The sequence below is a fragment of the Muscardinus avellanarius genome (genome assembly GCF_963383645.1).
Source record: "Muscardinus avellanarius genome assembly, chromosome: 5".
In the NCBI taxonomy this organism is placed as follows: Eukaryota; Metazoa; Chordata; class Mammalia; order Rodentia; family Gliridae; genus Muscardinus; species Muscardinus avellanarius.
The window spans coordinates 78,830,186-78,854,997 of NC_137790.1; the positions used below are offsets into that span (position 1 = coordinate 78,830,186).

The 24,812-nt window shown below is 37.2% G+C and overlaps 1 protein-coding gene across 3 annotated transcripts in view; it reads left to right on the plus strand.

The window, feature by feature from the left end:
* Positions 1-518: 518 nt before the first annotated feature.
* Positions 519-24,812, plus strand: part of ATP13A3 (ATPase 13A3) — a gene marked incomplete at both ends in the record, with an annotated part of 62,097 nt that continues 37,803 nt past the window's right edge. Inside the window, 13 exons of one of the 3 annotated variants that reach the window (XM_080696874.1) lie at positions 519-593; positions 3,295-3,468; positions 5,705-5,887; positions 6,104-6,174; positions 8,655-8,735; positions 10,171-10,240; positions 11,359-11,493; positions 11,926-11,998; positions 14,836-14,967; positions 16,909-17,088; positions 17,210-17,367; positions 18,395-18,583; positions 21,180-21,241. In XM_080696874.1, the coding sequence (XP_080553000.1) occupies positions 543-593; positions 3,295-3,468; positions 5,705-5,887; positions 6,104-6,174; positions 8,655-8,735; positions 10,171-10,240; positions 11,359-11,493; positions 11,926-11,998; positions 14,836-14,967; positions 16,909-17,088; positions 17,210-17,367; positions 18,395-18,583; positions 21,180-21,241 (1,559 nt within the window). The remainder of the gene's footprint in view (positions 594-3,294; positions 3,469-5,704; positions 5,888-6,103; positions 6,175-8,654; positions 8,736-10,170; positions 10,241-11,358; positions 11,494-11,925; positions 11,999-14,835; positions 14,968-16,908; positions 17,089-17,209; positions 17,368-18,394; positions 18,584-21,179; positions 21,242-24,812) is intronic. The other 2 variants (XM_080696873.1, XM_080696872.1) reach the window with 2 other exon arrangements.

Here is a 24,812-nt window from a genome sequence, read left to right on the forward strand (position 1 = left end):
TTCCCATCTGCAAGTACTTATCACTGCTTTAGAAGAATTCATATTTAAGCTGGGCGTGGTGGTACATGCTGTAATCCCAGCATTTGGGAGGCTGAGACAAGAGGATAGTGGTTTGTGGACAGCCTCAGCTACTTATTGAGGCCGTTTGTAATTTACTGAGACCCTGTTTCAAAAAATAAAGAATAAAATAGGACTGGGGTTATAGCTTGGCGGTAGAATGACTCTGGGTTCTATACCCAGTACCGCAAAAAAAAAAAAAAAAAAATTCAGTGCCCTCCCAACATGCTTCTACCACACTCCTATTTACTCCCCCTTAATTGCACATGAAGCTCTTATTTCCTCCCATTGTTCTATCACACTCACACCCCCTTACCTTGCAGTTTCTCTGACTTTGGCAGTCTGTTTTAGAAGAATCCCTTGATGGTATAATAAACAGAATGAGGTTAAATATTCTAAGAGTAAAAATAATTTACCAACATTTGTTTCTTTCCCTCAGTTATTTAACTATTGTGAAGCACAAGATATTTCAGACCATTGTAGATATGGATAAAGAAGAAAGGAAGACTATCAACCAGGGTCAAGAAGATGAAATGGTAACCACCTTTCATAATTTATTAGATAAAGTATGAAAAATTAATCTTTGCAATTTATTTAGGGAATACAAAAGTATAGTTAAGTATAAATCAGTGAGTCTTCATATGATTCTTCATTATGATTCTTCTGAGACAGGCACTGGGTACTCAATCTGGGATGTTCTACCTCTGTGGTAAACTCCCAGTTCTTTTTATTTATTTTATTTATTTTTTTGCGGGTTTGGGGATGGAACCCAGGGATATCCGACCTCCGAGCTACACCCCCTGCCCTATTTTTTTTTTTTTTTAATTCTTTATTTTGAAACCGGGTCTCACTAAGTTGAAGAAGGCCTCACTAAGTAGCTGAAGCTGTCCTCGAACCGCAATCCTCTGGTCTCAGCCTCCTGAATGCTGGGATTACAAGCTTGTGCCACCACACCTGGCCAGTTCTTTTTATTTTGAAACAGGGTCTGCTGAGTTGCTAAGGCTGGCCCCAAACCTGTGACCCTTACCCTTAGTCTCCCAAGTAATGGGATTACAGATGTGCGCACCTGGCTCTGACTCTCTATTGGGATTATGCAATATCTGAATTTGTTGGTTTTGGTAGAATTCCTTTTTAATTAGTGAACTGTTCAAACTCAGGGGAAAGAAGTGCTTTTGTATTTGGTGATTTAATACATTTGCTAATATTTAAATATAACCCCAAACAAATATGTCTAATTTTGAATTTAAAAAAAAAGTTTAAAACTGAGTGAAGAGGACTTGAAGGTTTACCTGTCATGGCTGCTGATCTGTGTGGTTGGAGTGCCAGGCCTGCAGCTATGGCTTACTGGTGGCAGGAAGGGAAGGATCGAGTCATATTTGTGGCCAAAGAAGACCACAAAACTCGAAACAATGCAGACTTGGTGGCTCTCGACCCCAGAGATGCATATGAAGAGCACGATGCCTTCATTACAGACGTTGCAGGTACACTGTGAGATGGGCAAGGTTCTTCTCATTAGAAGAAAAGGAACCAAAGTCTTTTGCTCCAGGTGTGGGCACAAATGAAGAGAGCCAGAGATTGGACTGTCTTAGTCCCTGGATCAGTCCATCTATAGCATGTGATCTTGTGATTGTAAAGCACAGTTCCTTGTAAAGAGAGATCATTCTGAAGAAATGGCCAAACTGTGGAGCTGCTTAAGGTCAGAGAGAACATGACCCACCCACACCCCTGTCCTTGCTGTCCAGGACAAATAGGTGCTGATGACACGATTGTATAGTTAGAAGATCAAGAAACTCAGCCCGAGGACTTCTTAGAGCAAAGTAGCCAGATAAAAAAATCAACCTAGGAAAATCACTAGCTTTTTTATACATCAACCTCTAATCTACTGAAAAGTCTGGAAAACAATTCCATCACAATAGCTTTAAATCTGTCCATGGGGGTTGGTAGTGCACAGTTCAAATCCCAGTACTTGTGAATCTGAGACAGGAGGATCAGAGGTTTGTGTCTATGAGACCCTGTTTCAAAATAATAAAATAGAACTGGAAATGTAGCTTGAGAGTAAAATGCCCCTGGGATCAATCCCCTGCCCCCACCCCCAAATAATAAAAAAAATTTAAAAATCAAACAGGGGTTATTATAGTTCAGTGGTAGAGTACTTGCTGAGCATGTGGAAGGTCCCAGGCTTGATCCCCAGTACATAATACCCAAAGGGGGGGGAGGGAGGACTTAACCAACCAAGAAGGTGACAGACCTTTCCAAGAAAACTATAGAACACTAAAGAAAAAATTGAAGAGGACCCTAGAAGATGGAAAGACCTACGTTCTTGGGTAGGCAGAATAAGTACTGTCAAAAAGGAGACACCATCAAAGATCATCTACAGAGTCACTGCAATTCTTATCATGGAGCTAGAAAAATATTCCTAAAATTCATATGGAAGAGCAAAAGACTTGGAATAGCCAAAGCAACTCTGAGCAACAAGAATCATGCTGGAAGAATCACAGTAGCTATTCTTTTTGTACTGGGGATTGAACCCAGGGGCATTCTACCTCCAAGCTCTCACCCCAGTCCTTCTTATTTTTTATTTTGAAACAGTCGCAATATGTTGTGGAGGCTATCCTGAACCTGCAATTCTCTTGTCTTAGCCTCCCAAGTATTGGCATTACAGGTGTGTGCCACCATTCCTAGCTTACAATACCTGATTTTGAATTACACAACAGAGCTATTGTTTAATCCCCAGCAACAACAACAAAAAAGTTTATTTGGAAAAAAAGTCTTATAACATTCTGGAAGAATTTAAAAAGGTATATAAAAATGAAATTATAAAAATTAGAAAATATACTTAAAAGAAGCTATAATGGGAAAGAACTTATTAAACATATTAAATATAAAACTATAAGGTGTAAATTAACTATTTAAAAGTATAATTTTATGCATGTGTTTGGATTTATGGCAGGCCTGTTTCCCTGGGCCTCTCATAGTGTCCTATGCTAGAGCAAACTGGTCCTGAACCATTGCCCAGCCCCTGCCTGTGGGCTGCTGGCACTGAAGCAGGTTGCATAGTGAGAAAAAACAAAAAAATATAATTTTGACCCTTAACTTGTTGGAAACAAAATTGGAAAGCAAATTATAGAGAAAATATTTATAGTGTATATGACAAGATAGTGGCTTCCCACTTGGAAATAAAAGTTTAAATTTATTTTTCATATCATTTAATTACTTGTGTGATCACTGTCCATGCAGGAGATTTATGGTTATAATCTGAGTCGCTGGAAGCTTGCCATCGTTTCTTTTGGCGTGGTTTGCACTGGCGGGTTTCTCCTCCTCCTCCTCTATTGGATGCCTGAGTGGCGGGTGAAAGCAACCTGTATCAGAGCTGCAGTCAAAGACTGTGAAGTGGTGCTGCTGAGGACTACTGTAAGTTCTCCTGTTTACTGGTTGCTGATTATTCGAGGAATAAAATAATGTTTTGTATATGTTTTGCTCAAACAATATATGTGTGAATTAGCACTGCCAGGATATAATGAAGAATGCTAAGTTTAGTATTTCTAAAGTATATGTGTTTAAAGTGAATGTTACTGTTGTGATTAGAATGTAAAGGAATCTTAGGTGATCAGACTTTTTTTTTTTTTTTTTTTAATGGTACTGAGGATGGAACCCAGGGGCCTTCTAACTCTGAGCTACACTCTCAGCCCAATTTTTCATTCTTTATTTTGAAACAGGGTCTCACAAAGTTGTAGAAGGCTTTACTAAGTAGCTGAGGCTATCCTCAAACTATGATCCTTCTTTAGCCTCCCAAGGACTGGGATTACAAGCATGTGCCACCATGCCTGGCTGACTCTTTTTATAGCTTTGATGCACTGAGAGTTTATCTTAAGCCTTATCTTTTTTAAAAAATATTTTTATTGGTACATTATAGGCTTACATCATAATATAGATAATGTTGACAATAGCATATATTTTTTTCTTTTAAATTTTTTTATTGGTGCATTATATTCAAACATCATATTGGGGTCAATAGCATATATTCACATAGTACATGGTGGCCTCCCCTCCCCATTTTCCTCTTCCAATATTGAGGGTTCAGGTTAACAATGTTAAATTTACATATATACACATAATAAAAAGTAGGATTTCCATTAATGAACCTCAGCCTTCTTCCTCCCCTACCCTTCCTCCCTGGCTCCACTGAGGATCTCCTCCATTATCTGGAGTTCCTCTGCTATCCCAAATATTCCCTAGCTTGAGTGTATTAGGGAACATATGTCTCTTCTCTTTCTATGCTTGGCTAATCTCACTTAACATAATGATCTGTCCATCTTTTTATGAATGACATAATTTTGTTCTTTTTTTATTGCTGAGTAGAATTCCATTGTGTGTATTTCCAATACTTTTGTAATCCATTCATCTGTTGATATGCACCTAGGTTGGTTCCACAGTTGGGCTGTTGTGATTTGTGCTGCTATGAACATGGGTATGCAGAAGAGATACATATGGCCAATAGATAACATGAAAAAATGTTCAACATCACTAGCAATCAGGGAAATGCAAATCAAAAACCTTCACAGAGATAACCCTAATCAGAGTTGACAAGCATAAAGAAGTCAAATAACCACAAATGTTAGCGAGGATGTGGGGAAATAGGGACTCTTCTACACTTTTGGTCGGATTGCAAACTAGTTCAGCCGCCATGGAGATCAGTGAGGAGATTCCTTAGAAAACTGGGAAATGGGTCCACCACGAGGTCTGGCTATACTACTACTGGGAATCTTTCCAAGGGGTTGAAATTAATTAAGCCTTGTCTTTTAAGGTACTGGTCCCTTAGAACTCTTGTCCAGATTGCTCATTGAGTACATCAGCTTCTCAACTACTGTGTGGTGCCACCACATCTCAGCATATCTTTTAGTCCTAATTTAGTTCTAATTTGAAGCATTTTACAACAGGCTTTAATATCTAGTGTTAGTTTATTGATTGTAAATTAAGGAGTTATTTGGAATAGTTTATGGAATATATTGATGCTTGTACTAGAGACATGTCGTAAAATTTGTGAGCAATGGAATATACTTTGTTTTGATTTACTCGTTTTGTTGAAATTATTTTAACATTCAGTGAGAGCAAATGATGCTTTTTGCTGAGTACTGTGGCACATGCCTCTAATCCTAGCTGTTTTTTTTCTTTTTTCTTTTTGTGGTACTAGGGATGGAACCCAGGAGCATTCTGCCTCCGAGCTACACTCCTAGCCCTGTTTTTTATTGTTATTTTGAAACAAGGTCTCACTGAAATTACAAAGGGCCTCACTAAGTAGTGGAGGCTGTCTACTGTCCGAGAACTCTGATCCTACTGTTTCAGCCTCCCAAATGCTGGGATTACAAGTGTTCCCCACTATGTCCGGCACTAAGCCTAGCTTCTTGAGAGAATGAAGGCTTGCAAGGCCAGTATGAGAAACTTAGTGAGACCCTGTCTCCAAAGGGGTTGAGGATGTAGCTCCCTGACAAAACCACCCCTGGCTTCAATCGTGTGGGTGTGTGTTGGAGGTGATAGTGGAAATAATTTTTTCTTAATTTGGGATGAGTAGATATGTGAAAAATGGAGATTAAAATAAAATTTGAGGTATTTATGTAATATATGTAATTGACCCTTTCTCTTTTCTAAGGATGAATTCAAAATGTGGTTTTGTGCAAAAATTCGTTTTCTTTCATTGGAAAGTCATCCATATTCAAATTCAAAATCTACAGTTGATAAGGTTTCAAATGGCCATGCAGTTCATTTAATTGAGAATCCAGCTGAAGAGAATAGGCATGAGGCGAGTAAATACCCACAGCCTTCGTCACAGCAGGTATTGTGAGCTAGCATCCATGCTTCTTTAAAAGCCAGAATTGCTAACACTTTATATTACACATCATTATAATTTTGGGTTTGCAGTTATTGCTTGAGATAAACTCAAATGTATATGTAAAATATCACTAAATATGACAGTTTAGGTGTTAAGAAATCATGTTTTACAATAAGTTATGATAAAGCTCTTGGTATAACATTTATGTATGTTCTACAGATTCGTTATTTCACGCACCATAGTGTAAAATATTTCTGGAATGATACCATTCACAATTTTGATTTCTTAAAGTAAGTATGTTTCTTTTGTTTCGATTATATTATGAATATCTTAAATGTTCTAAGAAAAATTTATTTTAGTGCTATATAAAATTAAAGGCTTTATTTCGTAACTTTTATTTATTTGTTAACAGCTTCCCAGTGTTACTTGAGGACTTAAGTATTTTAAATAAGTCTCAATTGTAACTTGTACTTTGGTAAACTCTATGTAAGTTAGAAGCAGTAAGATGTCAAAACCTCCTGAGTCTGACTTTTCATTTCCCTAAACTGAATTTTTAGTGCACCTCTTAGCCAGGGTTTCAACTTAAATATTTGTGTTTGGGTTTCAAATGTGCTAAGTAAGCACTCTACCACCAAGCTATATCTCTAGCCCCTGTATTACTTTCTAATTTGTTAATAGTCCCATTTAATTGTACTTGAGGCATCAAGTAATAGAAAAATAGAAACTTGTATTACTATTTAGATAAAGAATGAGACACTGTCAAAAGTGTCATCTTTAGGTAGGACAAATTAGAGTAATCCCTTGAAATTTATTTTTTTGTGGAGAGTTCAAGAAGTTTTAAGTTTGAACTGGAATTACTTAGGAGAGATGAGGTCTTTATTTTGTCTGGGACTAGAGTTACTGTCATCCTCTTAGCCTACTGAGAATGATATGTGTATTATCTATGTCTTAATGTCAAGATGATTATATAAACATTTGTTAAGTATCATTGCTTTAGAGTGCCTAAGGAATTCCTTTTCTTTCTTTTTTCTTTTTTTTTTTTGAGGTACTGGGGATGGGACCCAGGGGCATTGTGTCGCCAAGCTACACCCCCAGCCCTATTTTTTTAGTCTTTTTATTTTTGAAACAGGGTCTCACTGAGTTGTGGAGGGCCTCATTAATAGCTGAGGCTGTCTGCAACTGTGATTCTCCGGTCTCCGCCTCCCAAATGCTGGGATTACAAGCGTGCGCCACCATGTCCAGCTAGGAATTCTTAATTCATTAGTAAAAACAATGAGCTTGAATGTTTAAAATGTTTATCTTTGGATTTTTTCTCAGACACAAAGGAATTGGAATATTCTGGAATGGGCATGGGCATCCTTACGTGCCTAGTCCTAAATTCCCTTCTTGATAAAGAAACACCACTTTAAAAAACATTGATATAACATTTATGTATGTTCTACAGATTTGGAGTAGTGGCACACACTTGTAATCTTAGTCCCTGGGAGGCTGAGATAGGAGTATCACAGGTTCAAGGACAACCTTAGCACATAGTGAGACTAATCAACCTAGTGAGACCCTGTTTCCAAATAAAATAGGTCTGGATGTATACCTCAGAGGCAGAATGTCTATGGGTTCAATCCCCAGTGCACCCCCAAAAAAAACAGCTGTAAAATTCAGTGCTGATCCTTGCTACTTTATGGGGAAGTCCTCAAACTTACTGAGAAAAAATATTGAACATATATGCTGTTTAGTCTCTTTCAGTCACAGCAACTTGTAAAAATGACAGTAATGAATGATAAAGCTTATTTTTTTTTTTTTTTTTTTTTTTGGTTGTACTTGGGGTGGAACCCAGGTGCATTCGACCTCCAAGCTACACCCCTACCCCTACTTTTTATTCTTTATTTTGAAACAGGATCTCACTGAGTTGCAAAGGACCTCACTAAGTAATTGAGGCTGTCTGCGAATCACGATCCTCCTGTCTCGGCCTCCCAAATGCTGGGATTACAAGCTTGCGCCACCATGCCGGGCTTGAAGCTTAGCTTTTTTTATCTGAAAAAAAGTAGAGAGGCTGCAGATATAGGTCAGTAATAGAGCACTTGGCTGGTATGGGCAAGGTCCCAGATATTGTCATCAGCATACAGGAATAAAGAAACCAAAAAGAAAAGGAGTGGAAAAGGATTAGAATTTAATATGTACGATCCTCTTTGCTTTAGAGTACTATGATTATGTGGTTGTTAAACTGAAAACATTTTGGGGGGAAAATATGCTAGTTGGATCCCAGCTAGTATTGTTACAGATATAGACATTATCTGTGACTCATAAATTCTGTGTGTTTAACGTGGGTATGTACTAATCAAATCAGGGAAGGATTTGGCAAGTGCTTTTGTGGAAATGGAAGAAAATTAATGGAACTTTTAAATTTGATACCAAAATCATAAAAAAGGAAATTATACAGATAAAAAGTAAAGTTTATCTTAGTTTGAAATTTTCAAATTGGTATGGTTTACCTTATATTTTATTAGTTTAATTACTAGCTTTTAGAGCTGTGGCACAGACTTGAAGGATAAGTTATCATGTTACTGATATACTGGAGAACTTAGTTGTGTTTGAGACCTAGACTTATATACGTTATTATTTAAGAATTTGAGATTTAAATTTTCTATTATGTTAGTTTTTACCGAGTATTTCTAAGAAGTTTGTAAGGAAGTTAACACTTTTAAAATCAGTCATGTAGAAAAATGAGGATATTTTAAGCTTTGTTTAAAGTAAAAACTTTGGATTCATTTAGGGGACTGGATGAAGGTGTTTCTTGTACGTCAATTTATGAAAAGCATAGTGCAGGACTGACAAAGGGGATGCATGCCTACAGGTAATTTTTATCCAACTAAAGTTAGAGCTATTATCAGAATTCCTAAATTTAGCAGTTTGTATAGTCAATTCTTTATCATAGAACATCCTAATGGGTTTTTAAATATTATAGACTGGTGGTTGAGTACTTACTGATGTTTTGATTAAAGACTTATCTCAGTTTAGGAATTATAAATATGTTGAATTGGATGTTGAAATCTATCGATGAAGTTATATGATTTTTCATCAATTCTAAGGTGTAAATTCCCCTCGTTTTAATATCTCTGAAGTTGAGATATGTCATATAGTTAGTAAAATGTCATGTTTTACTTGATAGAAGTTTTATATTTTTTGATCATAAATGAAGTAATGGGATGCCTTATAAATTGATAATATCTTCGATTTTATTAGATAAATAATTGGGAATTATAAGCATGAGTTCAAATTTACCACAATGAAAATTGGGAGTCATGCTTTTTGCATAATGATCTTTGTTAAAGCATAAAAATATGCCAGCATGTTGCATATTTTAAAGATGCCATTTTTAGATTAAATTAGATCTTTTTTTGTACTCTATCATATTTCTGCAATGGGTTGTAGCCAAAAAAATGCATTCAGACTTAGTTTATAAAGGCAAAATTACCATATCATATATAAAGTACTATTTAATTGGAAGGATTTAAGCAGCTTTTTTTTTTTTTTTTTTTTTTTTTGGTGGTACTGGGGTTCCTGGAAGCCCTTCTACCTCCGGGCTACACTCCCAGACCTATTTTTTTATATTTTTATTTGGAAACAGGGTCTCCTAAGCCAGCGCGCGCGGCTGGCTTCGAACCTGCGCGATCCTCCTGTCTCCGCCTCCCAAGCGCGGGGATTACAAGCGTGCGCCACCACGCCCGGCTTAAGCAGCTTTTTAAAGTAAGGATTTAAGTTAGGGTTTTCTTTTCTTTTTTTTTTTTCTTTCCTTTCCTTTTCTTTTTTGCGGGTCTGGGGATGGAACCCAGGGACATTTGACCTCCAAGCTATATCCCCTGCCCTAGTTTTTTATTCTTGAAACAGGGTCTCACTAAGTAAGTAAATTTCCCTTAAAAGTCAAATGTACAGTGTTAAACACTTGAGAACAATATTCTTACTTGAAAAGAAATAACATCTCAAATTTTATTAAGACCTACTGTGTTCAAGAATAGAAGAAGAGAGCCTTTTGCTCACATGGTCATTATTAACTAATGTAAGACACTTGTTGCACATAAAGATAGAGTGAAAATACTGATGTTTAGTTATCCAGGGTTGGCTTTTTTAATTTAAATACTGTAGCTAGAAAATTTTAATTAGAAAACATAACTTTTTAGAAATTTAGGAATTTAAAAGCACTCTTAAGTTTTATCTAATACATTTTAAAAATTATATTATTATATTACCTAACATAATGTCATACTATTAATGGTATTTTCCTGTTATAGGAGATTACTTTATGGAGTAAATGAAATTACTGTGAAAGTGCCTTCTGTTTTAAAGCTTCTAATTAAAGAGGTAAGATCATAACTAATTTTTTTATACTTTTTTTTTTTTTTTTTTGAGGTACTGGGGATAGAACCCAGGGGCATTCTACCTCCGAGCTACATCCACAGCCCACTTTTTTCTTTGTTCTGAAACAGGGTCTCAAATTGCAAAGGGCCTCACTAAGTATCTGAGGTTGTCTGCGAACCAAGATCCTCCTATCTCAGCCTTGCAAATGCTGGAATTACAAGCCTGCACCACCATGCCCAGCTCTCCTTTATACTTTTATTGGTACATTATTTTGCACCAATATAATGCATTTCATATAATGGCTACATACATGCACATAGCATTTAGTAGTATTCCCTCACATTCCTTCCATCCTTCCCTTTATCCATAGAGAATATTGAGATTGGCATTGATATTCTCACATATGAACATAATGTCAATGGAAATGATTCCTTCATTGATCCTCCCTCTACCTGCAGCCCTCCCCTAGCCCACCTCCCTGGCTCCATTGAAGTTTCTCCTCCGTAATCTAAAGTCCTTCTGATTGCCCGAGATTATTTCCTAGCTTCCATATTTAAGGGATAACACATGACCTTTCACCTTCTGTGACTGGCTAATCTCACTTAGCATAATGTTCTCTGTGTCCATTTTCCTGCAAATGAAATAATTTGGTTCTCCCTTATTGCTGAATAGAATTACATTGTGTATATTTATCTTCTCTTTGTACTCTGATGACCTTTTGACATAAAAGCAAATTTTCACTTTGATTTCATGAGTAAACATGTGTTTCTTTTGATTAAAACTGTTATATCTTTTATCAGCCTAGAAGACTAATTATTGGAAATAAATGTATTTTTTTACTAAAGCAGATGTAAGAGCAGCTAAATTCACATACCTTATCTTTTCCTAGCTGCATCTATATTTGGGGTTGATATGAATCTGGATGCAAATATTTTAATTCTAGTTTCATGGTAAATAATAATATACTAACATATTGATCTATTCTTTAGAGTAACACATACTGTTCTAGGATACTATAGAGTTTATCTTGTCAATATATGCTTCTCAAATGAAAAGGCAGAAAATATGCATGGTTATAAGTATCTCTTTTAGTTTGACTTTAAAAAAATTTTGTTTTTTAGGTCCTCAACCCATTTTACATTTTCCAGCTGTTCAGTGTTATACTGTGGAGCACTGATGAGTACTATTACTATGCCCTCGCCATTGTGGTTATGTCCATAGTATCAATTGTAAGCTCACTGTATTCCATTAGGAAGGTAAATACAAAGATTTAAATGGGTTTCAGAATTGTATTTGTATTTTGCAATGTAAGGGTATAGAATAATACTCAGTACAGAGTAAATACACAGTTATTTTAGTTGCATGAATTTATGAATTTATATTCCCTTCTCCTTTTCCTTTTGTCTTTTTTTTTGAGATTCGGGGAAGATTCTCTCCATCTATGGTTGTTATCACAGCCTGGAGAACTAAAAGACTGGCACCACTGTTTTCAAGGCTGTTTCAAAGTACTTTTCTTATGAGCTAAAATAGTAAATAACCCCTGAATCACTGATTCTTGATACTTTATAAAGGCAGAATACATATACATTTATTATATTTTCATGCCTTATTCTTTAGCATTTTTGCTATTTAGTGTCTTCTAGAGTGCACCTATGTTGGCTAGTTTAATTCTTTTTTCCTTATTACAGCAATATGTTATGTTGCATGACATGGTGGCAGCTCATAGCACTGTGAGAGTTTCAGTTTGTAGAGTAAATGAAGGTAAGAACTTCAGGTGACTGTTGAAAGAACAAGAAAAAAAAATAAGCCTATTAATTGCTAATGTTTGAAGTAAGCACAAATCATTATACATTCTTTAAGAATTAAAAATACATGTAGTCCGGGTGTGGTGGCGCATGCTTGTAATCCCTGCGTTTGGGAGGCGGAGACAGGAGGATCACGCAGGTTCGAAGCCAATTGCGCTGGCTTTAAGAGACCCTCTTTCCAAATAAAAAGTATAAAATAGGTCTGGGAATGTAGCCCGGAGGTAGAAGGACTTCAGGAACCCCAGTACCACCAAAAATAAAAAAATAAAAAAAAATAAAAATACATGTAGGATCCTCTTTTTTACAGTGTGATAGGCTCTGAGAAGTTAGTCTTATTGGAAAGACAGAAGGTAAACATTAACTGTGATAACTCCTGGTGTGACGGTGCACAGCAGTGGACCTAATTGATTGGAAGGTTGAGATGTTTGGATTACAAATAAGAGGCCAGCCTGATCGACTTAGTGAAACCCTGTCTCAAATAAATTTAAAAGGTTAGGGGTGTTGCTTGGTAGTAGAGCTCTTGCCTAGCATATGAATGCACTTAGGTTTGTTCTGTAGTATCTTTTAAAAAAAAAAGTGATAAATGCTATGAGAGACAGAAGTCATTTACTTTAGGTATTAGGGATGGCCTCTTTGTTGGTAGTCGGGTAATTTTAAGTGGTGACTTTTTGTGTGTGTGTGGTAGGGTTGAACCCAGGTGCATTCTACCTCTGAGCTGTATTCCAGCCTTAATTTTTATTCCTTTTTTTTTTTTTTGGTGTTTGTACTGGGGATGGAACCCTTCTACCTCTGGGCTACACTCCCAGACCTATTTTTTATATTTTATTTGGAAACAGGGTCTCTTAAGCCAGTGAGGCTGGCTTCAAACCTGCGCTATCCTCCTATCTCCGCCTCCCAAGTGCGGGGATTACAAGCGTGCACCACCATGCCCGGCTAATTTTTATTCTTTATTTTGAAACAGGTCTCACTAAGTTGCAGAAGGCCTCACTAAGTAGATGAGACTGGCCATAAACCCATGACCCTCCTGTCTTAGCCTCCTAAGTACTAGAATTACAAGTGTGCACCACCACTCCTGGCTTGTAAGTGGTGACTGTTTTTATTAGCCAGATGAAAGGTAGACATGAAGTTAGCCTAGTGAAGGTGAGTGAGGAAGAGAAGAGGGTTCTAAGTATGAAAAGCCTTGAAATTAGAGAGTGTGGTCTTTGTAAGAGCTGAGAGAAATTTTGTGTGGCACATAACGCAAGTGGGAGATATATGAGGCATGTTAAGGAACAAAGACACAATCCAAAAAGGCAGTGGAAATAGAAGGACTTTAAGCAGGGGAATGATGGAATCATAGTTGTCTTTTGTAAAAAAAAAATTGTTCTGGCTTTCATATTTAGATTGGTTTAACAGGCTCTGATGTTGAAGGACAGACTTAGATTAAGAAAGGTGTGCAGATAAAAGAAGTTAGATGGGTGTGAAAGATAAAATACAGATATAGAGCAGTATTCTCTCTGAAGTCTAAAGAGATTTCAGGCTGGATGGATGAATGTTGGTACTATTTAGTTAAGTAGGGAACGCTGGAAGAGAAAGCAGATTGTGGGGAGGTTAGAATTTTGGATGTTTAAGTTTACCTGCTAGATAGGATGTTGAGGCAAAGGAGATAAAGGACAGGCAGTACATTATTATGGGCCTTAGAGGCAGCAGGTACTTGAATCTCTCCAGAATACCAAATCAGTCCCCATTCTCTTGGCTGTAGATGGATCTGAGTGATAGTTTTCTTCTCTGGGCTTCCTAGTTGCTTACTACTCTTGTTGGGTTGGTTCTGCCTTGACTAGTTACAGTTCTAGATGTGTAGTTTATTGGTTTACCTCTTTTTGTTCTGTTGCTAAAGATACTAGGGTTGCTATAACAGACATAACCTTCAACATGGGCCTTACTTCCTTTGTGTCATCTTAAATATCATTGATATATGGTTTTCTGGTACTCAAAAAGAGAATTTTACTTGGTGCTATAGCTTTAGGAAAAGTTAAGGATTTAAACTAAGGGTTCTTTTAAAATGGAAGGTATGTTTACTGTACCATTCTTTTGAAGTTGTTTCATCCTAAGTTGGTGAATTTATCCTTTTTTTTTTAAAGGGAAATATTTGCTTTGTAGACTAGAACAATACTATTAAAATGGTGTTGAGAAGAATTGTGTGCCATGTGTGGTGGTGCATGCTTTTGTAATCACAGTACTTGGGAGGCTTAGAGAAGAAGGATCACAGGTTCATTGCCAGCCTCAGCTTCTTAGTGAAGCCCCCTGCAACTTTGTGAGACCGTTTCAAAATAAAGAATAAAAAAGTAGGGTTGGGGGGTATAGCTTAGAGGTAGAATACCCCTGGGTACAAATCTCTAGTACCTCCAAAGGAAAAAAAGTTCTTCAGTGTTTTTTTCTGTTTTATGAAATTATAGAAATCTTACCTATTTGAACAGGTTCTATTTTGTGAACTCATTAGGTTGATTTTCTAAGATGGAGGGTATCAAAGCTGATCATTGTAAGTTATCTTGAGTGTTGAAGTGTACCCCAAAGGGGGACTTTGTATCACTTTTGACCATTTGGCTGTCAGTAGACAAACTAGCTGATGTCCCCATACTTGGTAGGTCTAATAATAAATTTGCTAAAATACTCCACTTAGTGGAATTATTGTAGTAATTTCACTGTATTAAGTTACTGATCAGGAGACCTTTGGCTAGATCATGTATTTGTTTCCTGTCTTTTTATCTCAAGTTAAAGAATATTCTTTTAAGATTTTTCTTTCTTCAAATTTAGAAATAGAAGAGATATTTTCTACAGACCTTGTGCCGGGAGATGTCATGGTCATTCCACTGAATGGGACAGTCATGCCTTGTGATGCAGTACTTATTAATGGTACTTGCATTGTAAATGAAAGCATGTTAACAGGTAAATTAAACTAGAAAATACCTCATTTGTTTATGATGGTATTAATATTGAGTAGTTACTGTTTACAATTTCCTCCAAATTGTCATTTGTGTATTTTACTCATGAATGTGATAGTATGATGGATATTGAAGATTTTTCTTTTTGAGTAAATGAATTTTGCAGTATACTTAGCTATTATGCTGAATCGCCGCACTGGTATTGATTACATGTCTGGCCTACCTATGGCTGGTTTTTATTAAGATTTTTAAATTAGTGCATTATAATTAAACATAATGGGATTTGTGGTTACATAATTGTACATGCACATAATTTGGTCAGTTTCATTCCCTATTACCTCCCTTATTCTCTCCTTGCTCTCTAACTTCCTTTCAGTTTTTCTCTCTTGCTTCCTCATATAAGAGAAAACTTATAACCCTTGACTTTCTGAATCTGGCTGATGGCCACTCTTTTTTTTTTTGGTGGAACTGGGGTTCCTGGAAGCCCTTCTACCTCCGGGCTACATTCCCAGACCTACTTTTTACTACTTTTTATATTTTTATTTGGAAACAGGGTTTCTTAAGCCAGCCGAACCTGTGTGATCCTCCTGTCCCCGCCTCCCTAGTGCAAGAATTACAAGCGCCTGGTTGATGGCCACTCTTAACATGAGGAGGTGTGGTTACTATAGTAAGGGAAGAAGAAAAAAGTTTTTTTTTCTATAGAGAATACAGCATATTTGCTTCCCAATTTGTTGTGTAAAATGTATGAATAGAGATTTATATTTTTCTAGACAGGCGTGGTGGCTCATGCTTGTAATCCCAGTACTTGGGAGATGGAGACAGGAGGATCACTGGTTCATGGCTAGTCTCAGCTACTTAGTGATGCTCTCTGCAACTTAGTGAAACCTTGTTTCACTTTAAAGTATACGAAATTGGGCTGAGGGTGTAACTGGGAGGTAGAATGCCCCTGGGTTCAGTTATGGTGGCACACACATACCTTTAATCCCAGTACAGGAGGCTGAGACAGGAGGATTCCAAGTTCTAGGTCAGCCTCAACAACTTAGCTAGACTCTTCAAAATAAAAAGGGGTGGGAGTATAGCTTAGAAGTAAAATATCTGAGTTTAATTCCTAATACCACCAGCCCCCCCCAAATTCATATTTTTCTTAAAATGGAGAGACAAATTTTGCAGTGAATTCTCTGAAAATTTATAATCTGGTGGTAGATATTTTTTTGTTTGTTTGTTTGTTTGTTTGTTTGTTTATTTATTTATTTATTTATTTATTTATTTATTTATTTATTTATGGTACTGGGGCTGGAACTCAGGGGCATTCTACTTCCAAGCTACACCCTCAGCCCTATTTTTTATTCTTTATTTTGAAACAGGTTTCACTAAGTAGCTGAGGCTCTCCTCAAACCATGACCCTCCTAATTAGTGATTGCTTGAGATAACCCCACACTAGTTCTTTTCTTGCTCAGATATTTTTCTTTCTCGCGTGTGTGTGTGTGTGTGTGCGCGTGTGTGTGTGTGCGCGTGCGTGCGTGCGTGCGTGTGTGTGTGTTTGTGCACGTGCATGGGTAATTGTTGTTAAGAGTAGGTCTTCACATTGCTGAGTAGTTGATATAATAGTGCCTTCCTATTCAGTTCTTTAGGGATATAAGAACAGTGCTGGGGCTATTGTAACTACCTTGTATTTCTTTGAAATTATTTGAGGCTAACTAGCACAATCATTTCTAAATATAGACAAGAGTGGTCAGAAATCATTCTCTGGAATTTTTATGGGAGACGAAACTTGGTATTTTTGGGTGAGCCATTCAGTAGACAAAAAAGCTAATTGATTCAGCTATATTGTCCACACATAGAACTCTTAATTGTAAATACTATAATATTTAGAGTTTTTATGTTAAGTTTTTTTGTGTTTGATAATGATTTCTATGCTGTAGTTAACGTATTATTTTTTAAATAGGAGAAAGTGTTCCAGTGACAAAGACTAATTTGCCAAATCCTTCAGTAGATGTGAAAGGAACAGGAGAGGAATTATATAGTCCAGAAACACATAAACGACATACATTGTTTTGTGGGACAACTGTTATTCAGACTCGTTTCTATACTGGAGAGCTCGTCAAAGCCATAGTCGTTAGAACAGGTAGAAAACATTTATTCTTTTGCAATGTTTTAGCATGTTTGATACCTCCTGGGTTTTTAAAAAGATGCTGTTATTTTCCTTATCAGATTATAAGTCATTTTCTTCTTGAATTTTTTGAAAGGATTTAGTACTTCCAAAGGACAGCTTGTTCGGTCCATATTGTATCCCAAACCAACTGATTTTAAACTGTACAGAGATGCATATTTGTTTCTACTATGTCTTGTGGCAGTTGCTGGCATTGGGTTCATCTACACTATTATCAATAGCATTTTAAATGAGGTATGTATGAGATATTCTTAGAATTTGATCTTTATTACATGTGGCTATTGATAGTGAAATGGAGCTTGTTAGACTGAGGAACTAAAGTTTTAAGCTTTTTTAATTTTTATTTATTTGTTTTTTTGTGTGGTACTTGGGGTGGAACCCAGGGGATTTTCTACCTCCGGGCTAAACTCCCAGACCTATTTTTATATTTCATTTGGAAACATGGTCTCACTAAGTAGCTGAGGCTGGCTTTGAGCCTGTGCAATCCTCCTGTCTCAGCCTCCCAAGCTCTGGGATTACAAGTTAGCACCACTACACCCGGCTAAGCTCTTTTAATTTTAAAGAAGTCATATGAAAGTAGTAACTATTGTATTAGAAAGTACAAATAGAGAACATTTCTATTACAGCAAAGTTTTTTGGATGGGTGTGGTTTAGACACTCTTTTACTTGCCTTCTTTGTGACTTAAAAAATGAAAAAAAAATCACATAGGCAGTAAACTTTTTTTTTTTTTTTTTAACTCCTGTGAATACTTAATTGGGGCACTTCTGAAGCTCCTTGTCAGATTTCTCTCTTCTATGCCCTGTAGAGACTGGCACAGTATGTTTGTAGGAATTGGATGAATGTCTTAGAGATTTGTCATAGGTTAAAAATATATGGCTACTAAAATGGGAGAGGTTTTCCTTTAACTGTCAGAAGTTTAGAAATCGAGTTGGGCGTGGTGGCGCACGCTTGTAATCCCAGCATTGGGGAGGCTGAGACCGGATGATCGTGGTTCACGGACAGCCTCAGCTACTACTTAGTGAGTTCCTCTGCAACTTAATGAGACCCTATTTCAAAATAAAGAGGGTGTAGCTTGGAGGTCATATGCCCCTGGGTTCCATTTCCAAACCCGCCAAAAAAAAAAAAGTTTAGAAATCATTAGTAGATAATGTATATATTCACACTTCAATATAAAATTAAAGTGTTTACTACAGATTTTTACTAAAGAAATAAATTAGTAAATAATGGGGATTTGGCTTTTTTTTTCCCTATCAATTGTAGGTAGATGTTGGGGTAATAATTATTGAGTCTCTTGATATCATTACAATTACTGTGCCACCTGCACTTCCTGCTGCAATGACTGCTGGTATTGTGTATGCTCAGAGAAGACTGAAAAAAGTTGGCATTTTCTGTATCAGTCCTCAAAGGATAAACATCTGTGGACAGCTGAATCTTGTTTGTTTTGACAAGGTTAGTTCAATCTTAAAATTTTCAAAGATTATTGTATAGCTTGTCAACTAATTTGCACCAATTTTTTAAAATGACCCCATAATTTTCTTCCTAGTTTATTTAGCATATGCATCTATTTAATCCTCCCTGCTTTTCCCCCTTTTCCCTTCTTCCTCTCCCATCATACTGGAAATTGAACCCAGGGATGTTTCAACTCTGAACTGCACCACCAGCCCCACTTTATTTTATTTTTTCGTACTGGGTACTGAACCAAAGGTATTCTGCCTCTGAACCTCACCCATAGCCCTACTTTATTTTGAAACAAGAGCTCATTAAGTTATAGAGGGCCTTCTTAAGTTGCTGAGGCTGGCTGCAAACCTGTGATCCTCCTGTATCAGCCTCCCGAGTAATGTTATTACAAGCATGTGCCATCATTCCTGCTTTTTTATTTTGAGAAAGGGTCTCAACTAAGTTACTGAGACTGGCCTCAAACCTATAGTCCTCCTTTCTAAGCCTCCCAAGTACTGTGGGATTATAGGTGTGTTTTACCGTGCCTGGCTTGGTTTAAGTATTTATTTCTTCCATTTAAAAAACTTTAGATGTTTATAACCAGAATTGTATCAACAATTATCCATAATTATATCCAAAATTATGCCCTTAGTAGTAATAGATAATCTAAACATTGTGTCTTGTACCTCTAGTCTCAGCATGTGGGAGGCTAAGGCAGGTGGATCTACAAGTTCAAGGCTGGCCTGGGCAACATAGTGAGACCCTGTCTCAAAACAACAATTAAAAAGTTTAACATATTGCCGGGTGTGGTGGCACACGCTTGTAATCCCTGCGTTTTGGAGGCGGAGACAGGAAGATTGCGGAGGTTCAAAGCCAGACTTGCTGGTTTAAGAGACCCTGTTTTCCAAATAATATATAAAATAGGTCTGGGAGTGTAGCCCAGAGGTAGAAGGGTTCCACCCTCAGTACCACCCAAAAAAAAACAAAAAACAATAGTTTAACATGTAGTAGTAGTAGTAAGTAGAAAAAAAATTTTGTGGACTTTTGTGTTTTTAGGTTTTCATAATTTAACAGAATGGGCTTCTTTATTTACTGTGATTTTTATCACTCATAAGTGTATGGTTTAATTTGTGCTTAGGGATTTTATTTGGTACATGTTCTAAATTATGAAAGTTTGCAGTTTTATGTGAAAATGACAAATTGTGTGTAATCTTGAGGTGAAGTTAGGTTTTCCTGAAAGTTCCTTAACCAAAACACTTTTCATTAAACCTTTTTCTTCCCCCCAGTACTGGGGAGGGAACCCAGGTACATTCTACCTCTGAACTACACCGCTAGCTCTTTTTTTAAGTTCTTATTTTGAAGCAGGATCTCACTGAGTTGCAGAGGGCCTCACTAAGTAGCTGAGGCTGTCCGCGAACTGTGAGCTCCTGTCTCAGCCTCCCAAATGCTGGGATAACAAGCTTGTGCCAACATGCTGAGCTTCATTAAATTTTTCTAGGTAACTGGTATAACAGTTTTGTTGTAGAGCATTTTATTATTCAAGAAAAATATGAAAAAATTTTGTTTTGAAAAAAATTAAAAGGTTGTATACTCTCATCACTGTTTGATGTGTCAAGAAAATTAAAATAAAATTTCACTTTGCTTATCTTTTTAAAAAGCTTTTTTTTTTTTTTTTAAGAGGGAGGTGGTGATAGAGATTAAACCTAGGGTCTCATTCTAAAGTACATGCTCTACTATTGAGTTATACCCCAGCCGCCCCTGAGTTCAGTCCCCTAGTACCATACATATAAAACAAAATAAAATGGTTTGAACAGACAAAATTGGAGAACACAAGTATAATCAGCTCTTAGTTACTCATTAATAGTTACCAACATTTTACCTCATCTGTCCTCTCATTTTGAAGGAGGTAGCATGGGACACATTATACCCATAACTACCTAGCTACATGTCTCTTGAAGATAAGATGCTTAAAAATACATAGCCACAGTTTCTCTTTCAGACTTAACAAAGTTAACACTCTCTTAGTTTTTTCTAAATTATAGTTATTCAGATTTCACTGCTTATTTCAAAATTTTTACAGTGTTTTTCAGTCAGAATTTTAATAGGATTGCATTGGTTACAGTTAATCTTTAGCAGTTACCTTTAGTGCTTCTCAACCCCTATCATTCTGTTGAAACCAGGTCATTTATATTCTGGGCTTTACTGATTGCTTCCTTGTGGTACGATTTAACTTATGATTCATAATTTTTGGCTCCTTATATCCTAATTCCTCTCACTGTATTAGGCATTACTTATTAATTGATAGATAGGTTGATTGGTGCATTCTTTTTATAATATGAGCACAGAAACACAGTTACGCAGATAGGCCTTTTCTGTGCCTACATGAGTGAGCCATGACCCGAATACTGTTTTACACTGTTTCCCACTTCAATCAATGTCCTAGATGTAATTCTATGTACTGTTCCTTTCCTTTCTTTCTCTCAGACTCTTAAGTATTCTGTTGTATATATGTAGCATAGTTCTTAATTTTACATATCTTTGAGTTTTTTCTTTTTTTGAGGCATTTTTCTTATGCTGTGTATGTGTGGTTTTTTCCCCCCCATTTTAGACTGGAACTCTTACTGAAGATGGTTTAGATCTATGGGGGATTCAACGAGTAGAAAATACCAGGTAAATAGTAGCTAAATTTGATAGTTTATTGATTTTAATATTTTAGCATGTTTAGCCTTCAGATGTATAACAAGTTATATAACCATTGTGTATTTTCTTCAGATCTCTCTCTCTCTCTCTCTCCCTCCCTCCCCCCCTCCTCTTTTTTTTTTTTGTGTGTGTGTGGTACTGGGGGTGGAACCCAGAGACTTTTCTACCTCTGGATCTATACTCCCAGACCTATTTTATACTTTATTTGGGAACAGGGTCTCACTAAGTTGCTGAGAGCTCACTAAGTAGCTAAGGCTGGCTTTGAACCTATGTGATCCTCCTGTCTCAGCCTCCCAAGTGCTGGGATTACAAGTGTGCACCACCACGCCCAGCTCAGATCTCTTTTAAGACTAAAATTTTATAGAAATTACTTAATTGCTTAAGTCTCACTCTGTTCCTTTCCCTTTTTCTTTTTCTCCCCCCCCCCACCCCCCAGGTCTGGGGATGGAATCCAGGGGCATTTGACCTCCGAGACACACCCCCTGCCCCATTTTTATTCTTTATTTTGAAGCAGGGTCTCACTAAGTTGTGGAGGGCCTCACTAAGTAAATGAAGCTGTCCGCAAACCGCGATCCTCTGGTCTCAGCCTGCTGAATGCTGGTATTACAAGCATGAGCCACCAGGCCCGGCTTCCTTTCCCTATTTTTAATACCATTCTGAAGTTTTATTTTTGCATCTTTTTGTTTTTCATTAAATATGTAATCTATAAATATACATTAGTAATATGTGGAACTTTTGGGGGGGTCTGGGGGTGGAACCCAGGAGCATTCAACCTCTGAGCTACACCCCTTCCCTGATCTTTTATTCTTTATTTTGAACCAGGGTCTCACTAATCATGATCTTCCAGTCTCCGCCTCTGGAATGCTGGGATTACAAGTGTGCGCCACCACACCCAGCTTGAACATGTGTTTTAGCTGCTTTTTCCCCTTTAAAAATGTTTTCAGTTTTGTATTGGCATGTTCGTATCTAATTTAATAATAGCATTGTTATTTAATTAAACCTTAATTTCTAGTCATCAACACTTTTTTCTCCCTTTCCCCTGCACTTTAACAAATAGTGCTGCTGTTGAAATCCTCACCCACAGTAAGCCCGTGACAGAGCAGCTAAGCCAGGTTCTTGTGTGTGGACTGCTCTTGGATAGCCCGGGCATGGCATTAGCTTTATTTGTAGGTTTTGCCTAATCTGTTTAATGGTATGCTTTATTTGTACTCTCTCCCTCAGTTAATAAAGATCTCTGTTGCTCTACATCCTTGCCAAACTTAGTATTATAGGCTTACAATTTTTGATGAATGAATATGAAATGGTTATGTTGTTATAGATTTATTTACATTCTCATTACTTACAAAGTTGAGATTCTTTTCACATTTTGAAAGGAGTGTCATTTGGCAATCTTTATATATTGTCTTTATATCCCCTTTCTTTGGGTAGTTTTTGTCTTTTTTTTTAGAAGTCCTTTTTATTTCTGGGAAGTAATCTTTTTCAATACTATGTATTGCAAATACATTCCACTAGTCTTGGGCATATCTTTTTACTTTTTTTTTGGTGGTACTGGGGTTCGTGGAAACCCTTCTACCTCTGAGTTACACTTCCAGACCTATTTTATATTTTTTATTTGGAAACAGGGTCTCTTAAGCCAGCAAAGCTGGCTTCAAACCAGTGCGATCCCCCTGTCTCCGCCTCTCAGGCGCAGGGATTACAAGTGTGTGCCACCACGCCTGGCTCTTTTTTCTTTTTCTTTTTACGTTTTACTTCTTTATTTTTTGGTACTGGGGATTGAACCCAGGAGCATTGTACTTCTGAGCTACACCCCAGCCACTTATATTTTTTTTATTTTGTAACAGTGTCCCCCTACATTGCTGAGGCTAGCCTCAAACCTGCAGTCTACCAAATACTGTGACTACAGGTGTGTACCATCATATCTGACTTTGTTGTTTTTGTATCCCCTCAGACATCTGACAGATTTGGGTTTATATATATTGAGAGACTTATTTGGTTACGGAATTTCAAGAGTTAAATCTTCTTGCTTATTTATCTCCAGTAACACATGCTGTTTTATATTCTGTTTAAAATTATTTGCTATACACCAATGTTTTTGCTTAATATTTGCTTAATCTATCTTTTGCCACCTTTTGCTCTTTTGGTCTTCCTATGCCATTATGTTGAATATATTTATTGTATATTCATATATAAATATGTTCAGATATATCTCATTATTACTACCATCCCCCACCCCAAATAATGGACAGATTTTCTCACCCATCCTTCTCTACCCCATCTCTCTCTCAGAATTTATGCATCCTAATCTTTTTTGCTGTACTTGGGATTGAACAGGGGCATTCTGCATCTGAGCTATACCCTCAGCCCTAATTTTGATTTTTTTATTTTATAACAGGGTCTCATTAAGTAGCTGAGGCCGGCCAATTGGGAACTTGCAATCCTGTCTCAGTCTCCCAAGAACTGGGATTACAAGCGTGTTACAGCACACCTGGCTCTCCTAATCTTTTTTGTGTGTAGTGTTGGAGATGAGGTCAGGGCAATCTACCCCTGAGTTACACCCCCAGCCTTTTTTCTTTTATATTTTGAAACAGTGTTTTGCTAGGTTTTTGAACATCTTATTGTCCTGAAGCTGGTCTGAAACCTGCAATCCTCCTGTCTCAGCCTCCCAAATTACTGGGATTACAAGCATGCACCACTACTGTTCTTAGTACAGTGGCTGGTAAATGGTAAACGTTGTGCAGATCTTAGCTCTTTTCTTGAACTTTAGAGGAAGAGGCACACCTATCCATGAGTAAAATTTTTCTAGTCTACCCCTTTTCCAAGGGTGTTTAGCTCCTCAAAAGGACATGCTTTCCTGAATGAGACAAACCCTCTTACTGCTAGCTCCTTGTTGCATATATAATCAGGATTTTTAGCCAGGCGTGGTGACGCACACTTGTAATCCCAGAATTTGGGAGGCTGAGACAAGAGGATCACAGTTTAAAGCCAGCCTCAGCTACTTAGTGAGGCCCTCTGCAACTTAGTGAGACCCTGTTTCAAAATAAAGAATAAAAAATAGGGCTGGAGGTGTCACTCGGAGGTAGAATGTCCCTGGTTTCCATCCCCCCCCCCAAAAAAAAAAAATCAGGATTTTCTCCCTCCCTCCCTCCCTTTCTTCCTTCCTCTCTCTCTGGTTGTAGGGATCGAATGCAGGGCATTCTACTTCTGACATATACACTCAGCCTTATTTTGGTTTTTGGTACTGGGAATTGAACCCAGGGACATTCTAACTTCAAGCTATACCCCCAGCTTTGTTTTTTTTATTCTTTATTTTGAAACAGGGTCTCATTAAGTTGCTAAGACTGGCTTTGAACCTATGATTCTTCTATCTCGGTCTCAAGTACTGTGATTACAAGTGAACTCCATCTTGCCTGGCTAATTTTTATTTTAAAACAGGGTCTCACTAAATTGCTTACAGCCTTACTAAGTTGCTAAGACTGGCCTTGAACCTGAGATCCTCTGGTCTTAGCCTTCTGGTAGCTGGGGTACAAGCATGTGCTACCTT